The 6,626-nt window shown below is 39.8% G+C and overlaps 1 protein-coding gene across 1 annotated transcript; it reads right to left on the bottom strand.

The window, feature by feature from the left end:
• Positions 1-5,242: 5,242 nt before the first annotated feature.
• On the bottom strand, positions 5,243-6,232 carry LOC138017380 (allatostatin-A receptor-like). Its single transcript, XM_068864479.1, has one exon. It carries the CDS (start codon positions 6,230-6,232, stop codon positions 5,243-5,245), a length of 990 nt encoding a protein of 329 aa, XP_068720580.1.
• Between the last annotated feature and the right edge of the window lie 394 nt (positions 6,233-6,626).

Here is a 6,626-nt window from a genome sequence, read left to right as displayed (position 1 = left end):
CGAGTTGACAAGATTTGCCCGCTGCTTTACTAATCAACAAGCGCACTTGTTCTTGAGAGAGAGTCTTGAAACCGGTAAACCGTTCTTTCAGGCATGGAATGTCAGTAGCAGGTAGAGATGGTACAGATGATGTAGATGAATTAGCTAAAGACGCGTTTATATTCTCAATCTTCTGTGCAAAGAAATTTCCAAAATCATTGGCAAGCCGAACATTGTCAACACGAGGAAACGATGCAGTGTTAGTGTCACACAACAGGGACTTTGTAACATTAAACAGTTTTCTCCGATCAGAACTGTTTTGCTGGATATGATTGGTGTAATAATCACAGCGAGCTTGGTTCATCAAGTATATTGCATGGTTTTTCTTCTTTTTGAAAACACTTAGATCCTGTGCAGATTTAGAATAGCGCCATTTCCTCTCCGTTCTCCGCCTAGCCTTAATAGCATCCTTAATTTTGTGGTCAAACCAAGGCACACGCTTCCTGTTAGCAACAGACTAAGTACTCAGAGAAACATATTTATCAAGTAACGACGACAGTGTGGAGTTGTAGTAGGAGACCATCATGTCCAAATCCGTGAAAACGGTGGTACTTCATGTCAAAAGACGCCATATAACAATTTTGGGTAACTAGTTTGGTTATGGTAGCAAGCGAATTCATTTTAAAATGATAATGACTCACTGACTCATTAAACCTCTTGAGATTTAGTATAAGTCGCTGGGTCCCATCCTTCTTAGGACGAAGGAATTTGACAAAATTTGCCCAGATATAGGTGACACCTTTGTGACGACACATTTCTCAAGTAACTTATGCACTTCTTGACGAACAATGGGATATTCATGTTCCGAGAAGATTTGACTAGGCAATTTTTGTTGAACAGGGGTGGCAGTACACTCAATAGCTGCTCCCAAAACATCAGATAACATGATTTTGTCACTGGTGAGAGTCCTCCAAGCTGCAAAATGAGCAGCCACATGCCCAGCCTTACATGTATGGCATAACATTTGTAAGTTGCTACTTGCTTGTGAAGAAACATAATTTTATGGTCTTCTCTTTTATTCGGATGTCTACATTTGGGTCGACGAGACATCTACGAAGCTTACGTTTAAGCTTCTTAACAAGCTGTGTTGTTAGGTCGCCGACGAATGGGACGGTAAGCCAGATAGTTGGATAGTGGTTGTTGTGGGAGGTGTGGTTGGTAATATGATCTGAAGCCCTGTTGTGTCCATTCGTAGTAAAGCGATCAATCAATAAGTTCGCAACACGTTTAGGAAAAGCGTTCCACGATAAGGAAAGAAACTTTATTTAAGTGTCTAATCTTCTAGCGCCAAGAACTGAATCTTGTGTCGCCAAGGTATACGTACAAAACTCTCAAAGTTAGTGTACTGTCCAGTGAAAATTCGGTTTTGTGTAGTGACCCAAAGAGGAATGGTAACATTTTGAAAAATCATTTTGCAAACATTGGAGATAAATTGGCATCCGAAATCCCTAATGCTGTGAGCATTATTCTGATACTTTGCACCTTGAGATCAATATTGACTTATCCTGATAAAAAAGTCGTCCGACGTGGAGTTCCTCAAGACTCTGTCCTTGGCCCCTCTTATTCCTTCTCTATATCAATAAGAAATTCTCCTTTTACCTGTTTGCCGATGATACAACCCTAATGTATGCTGATGAAAACCTACGTGTTCTTGAAATAACTATTAACTTGGAACTTGCAAAGGTCCGTGAATGCCTTAAAGGCAATAAGTTGACTCTTAATATTAAAATGTCAAACTTTGTTACTTTCCGGCTCCGCCAGAAGATAATGGCTTTTGTTACTGAGTTAAAATTTTATCTCTGCAACCAATACCTTTACAATGTTAAATACCTTGTAATGGAAATATCATACCTTGTCCTGACTTGACATGGAAATAACATATTGACCACATTTGTCATAAAGTTAACAAATTAATTGGAGTTATTGCAAAACTGAGACATTATGGACCAAGACGTTTACTGCTCAATGTCTAGCACACTCTAATTACTTCCTATCTAAATTTCGGCATTTGCGCCTGGGGCAACTGTGCAAAAATTCATCAAAAGCGTACTCTTTGTTTTCTCTTCGTTTCCTTGCCCATGGACTACAAGTACTTGAATGTCTGGAATTTTGTCCTGCCAGGTGATGTGTAGGATCTTGTGAAGGCACTTGAAGGCAGTTAGCAGGTGGAAGCGATTCAATTTCTGGCATGGTGCTCATGGACTGCCCATGTCTCACTAGCATACAGTAGAGTGGGTACCACATTAGCCTTCTACATCTTCAATTTTGTAGACATCTTGATGCCACTCATCTCCCACTGAATCACGAAGGTGTCTAAATGTGTTGACGGCTTTGCAAATGCGAGCGTTGATCTCTACACATCGAGGTTAAAAAGGCTTATTAGCATTAAAACAAAAGAGCATTTTTTTGGCCTCCATTATGAAAGAGGTCTATGAACCTTAATCACACGGTGGCCATGTTGAGTCCCGCGGGATTGAAAGCTTTTGTTTTGCCCACCGAAACTCGTTCCCAGACGTTTCAACTCGAGGCTCGGGGTACGAAATCTATTGTCTATGGCCAATATGGCTGCCGTGTGAATTAGGCTCATGGTGGATATGTTAACCGAGCAGATGGCACCTAAAATGTTTAAACTAAGAAATTCTGATTTAAACCCAGTTGCTTGCACCTCTTTGTTTACAAACCAATTTGCTTTCACAGGGGCGTCTATTTGAAACACAATGCCAGGTCACTAAAAAGTATAAATTGCCTTCCGTGAATGTTCTAAAGACAAAAATCAAATCATTTAAGTTTGCTCTGACAACAACTATTTAAGTCATTTAGTGCGTACTGCAATTCAATTTTATATTAAACTTACATTCGACTGTCACACTGCTTTTAAGAAGAAAAGATTTCTTGTGTAAATATGATGAAATTACCGTGTATAAATAAAGTTTATTAACCTGTCTTATCATGATCCTATCCTATCCTAACCTGGGTTTCAGCCGCCTTCTCCACTCGCTAAGTCACTAGAGGGAGATAGGCTTCTGAATGCAGCAGGCGTTAATGCTGTCCGTTGACGTGACGAATCAAATGTCATAATTTATTTATTTATTTTTTTTTTTCAAAACACGCGTGGTCGTGGCCTCGCAAATATTGAAAATTCCAAAAGATAAAGTGTCAGACTTGGATGAAATTGATTTCGGAGACCACGGATCGCTATACGATATAGGGAAATACCAATAAAATACCGAGGACTTACAAGAATTCAAGTAAGCAGACGACATAGATTCCGCCATTTTAAACGCACGAACTCTGGCAATTAAATTCAATGGCTCGCCAGTCACATGAATAAGTTAGCACGGTAACCAATCAGAGCCACTACACGGTTGTTTGATAGTGACGTCATGGGGCAGCATTGACACCTGCTGCTTTCTGTCGCCTATCTCCACGAGTAACTTAGGGAGCAGAGGAGATTGCTAAAATTCGGGATAGTCTTTCCTTTGTGTCTAACAGGTTTATAAACCAATATCCTGGTAATGAACAATTATTGTGCTTGTAGGAATTTGCAGGAATCCACGCGCTTGTAGGAATTTCCACGCATCCACACGGGGCTGCAAGAATCCTATAATAGTAAGACAATTAAATATTGTAGCTTTTTCTTTTTTGTAATTACTTAGACGTTTTTACACGTAAATTAACGCAGACGTGTCCAGAAGTGCAGTTAATTAGGTCCACGGCTATTTTGATAAACGTCACAAAGTATCCCCTTGCTCTTCTCCCTAACTTCAACATCACTCTAGTCCGGGAATACTGTACCCTGCGAGCAGAGTCTCTTTCGATCTTCCTAGATAAGTCGGGAAGAGGAAAGTAGCCTCTGCTCGCCGCCTGCAAATTTTGTGTTGAGCATGCGTAAAAAATTTTAATGTATTCGGTGTCAGTGACCAGTAGCCACAAAACCACAAAACGAAAACAAACAGTCGGGATATTTTCCAACAACTCTCGCAAACACACGACAATCAAGGAATTGGAAATTCATTGGAAACTCAAGATAGGCCATACTCTTAAAATGCCATTTTATTTTTTTTCCTGAAACATTCATGGGTTTCTGTCAGACTAGTTTCTGTAACCGGCACATAGGAAAAACTCATGGGAATTCTAACAGTTAAAATTGCCACGCTGTTGTAAATGTCAAAACATTGATGACGCGTGGCGATTGATCATGCGCAAAAATTAAAAAAAAAACAGGTTTGACAAGTCGAAACTTGACTGACTCATCCAATTCTTTGGATGAGCGGCAAGTCAAAGAATGTGGAGGCGGCGAGCAGAGACTACTTTCCCCTTCCCGACTTATCTAAGAAGATGGAAAGAGACTCTGCTCGCAAGGTAGGAATACGGACAATTAACGTGACAAAGTCTTCCCTAGCTAAAACTTAAGTCCTATAGTAAATATAAATAGTTGCATTTAGCCTCACTAGAAAATAACCTTACACTTATCTTATTGCTAAAACGGGTAGAAAATACTTAGACTGAAGGCGGGTGGCCCTTAATAACAGAAAGACAATGGTTGCCGAGGAAGCTTTTGGTCAAAGAGCCCTATAAAAAGGTTGCATGGATGGTTCTATGAAGTAACTTTTTCAATGGAAATATGATATCACTTCAATCAGAATGCTCGTGCGAAACTAGTCCCAGTCCTCTGCCGTGCTTTTCAGTGAAAAACATGTAAAAACTGTCCGGAAATGAAAGGAAGAAGCCTTTTTTTTTCACCGAATAAGAACCGTCCCATCATTTTTCGTAGACTGCAGCATGGAATTTCTATTTGGACAACAAATGGAACCAATATTTTCAAAAGTGTATCAAACAAGGGCCTTATGGCGTCATAATGTTTTTGGGAAATTACTTTATTTTCAAACCCATGCTACAGATGTACAGTTGCGTCAATTTTTTTGGAAAAATATAGTTAACTTGCTGGGTTTTAGGCATTTTCCCTTTTATTCACGTGATTACCAAATATGGTTGTGAGTTGAACCAGACAAAGAAATGTTAAATACAACACGCTTGACAGAAAATGGTAACTGCAGAATTAAATGGTTTCGAGGAATGATTATTTAAAGAGGTCCATAGCAACATTTTGGTAGTTAAGAGCCACCCCCCCTAAAGGGACACTTGCACCTTATCTCCTGCATTTCTGGAAAAAATGTTCCTGGACAGTTCCAATTACGTTTGTTCAGTCCAAAGGAATACTGGGATCCTGGCTTAATTTTGTGGTTTTCGTCGCTCTTTTCTTTATTCGTGGACGGGTCGTTATGCCTACTAACTGCAAAAACGCCCTTTTCATTTTGGAGCTTAAGCAAATATACAACCACGGATTGATAGCGCTGTTTGCGTTGCCCAACCAGATGACAAGATACAGAACAATGTTTGGTACAGGCGCTGGAACACTGAATACGGTTATTGCATTGAAAATATTCAGCAACTGCGCGGGGAGCCAGCAAAGACAGAACACAACAACGATTATAGCAAGCATGCGAACTACATTTTTCTTGTTAATTGTGTCTCGTTTTTGCTGAACTGCAGTTAGTATTTCAGTAGGAGGTCTTCTAAACCATATTTTATAAGAAGTTATGCCATAAAGGATTGATATTGCAACCAGAGGAAGAAAATAAGTAATCAGGAAAAGATAAAGGAAAACGCCCCGAAAAGTGACACTTGCATCTCCCAAATGCGTCACCACGCACTCAGATTTTTCAGCATCAAAATAATAGATGACTGGCATGATGAACATCAAGCCCATTGAGAGAATCCATATTAAGGGAGAGATGTATTTGGATTTTCTAAACCAGGCAATACGACTTTCCAAGGGGAAGTTCACCAGGTAGAACCGATCAATGGCCATGACGGTCAGGCTTAAAATTGAGGCCACTATTGTTACTTTGGCAATATATTGAATTGTCCTGCATGTGATATCACCAAATGTGCCATGTATCGCCCAGTTGAACTCATTATTCATTTCATTGACGTTGACAGGCATCATTAACACCGTGACCAGTAGATCAGCAACCGCCATATTCACAAACATGAAGCTCGTCAGTGATTGCGTCCAGGGTTCCTTCCAGACGATGTAGATGAGGAAAGAGTTTCCCAGGAGAGACATAAGCATCGTCATAGCGTATAATACTGTTACTATGGCAACTCCAGTGTTACTTGATTCGGACATGATCAGTTTGATTTATACCTGTAAAATGTTATAAAATTGATCAGTTTTTGCTAGTTATCTCTTAGCATAGTTAGCATAGTGTTAGCATAGCACTAGTTAGCATAGTGTCTTGGATCCTATTCCTGTTCTGATGTTTCCTAAAGGGGCCAAGAATGTTTTCCCAGAGTTTAGGAAATCAGGTGAGGTAATTTTTCTTTCCGATACTTCGTCGGGCACTGCCTGATTTCTTTAGGGAAATGGTGATTCCTTAGTATTGCACTGCACATCCTGTACTGCGTAAATGGTGAGTAAATATTTATAAATTGGTCCAATTTGCAACATTGTAAACATGGCGTAAGTCGATCATACACACTAAAACAGTTCTCAAAACATGTGATAGAAGTTGTGAATGACC

Source organism: Montipora capricornis, chromosome 9, assembly GCF_036669925.1.
Source record: "Montipora capricornis isolate CH-2021 chromosome 9, ASM3666992v2, whole genome shotgun sequence".
In the NCBI taxonomy this organism is placed as follows: Eukaryota; Metazoa; Cnidaria; class Anthozoa; order Scleractinia; family Acroporidae; genus Montipora; species Montipora capricornis.
This window is presented reverse-complemented; position numbering and strand designations above follow the sequence as displayed.

Coding starts and splice junctions, on each gene's coding strand:
- LOC138017380 (XM_068864479.1), bottom strand. CDS start 6,232: ATGTCCGAATCAAGTAACACTGGAGTTGCCATAGTAACAGTATTATAC.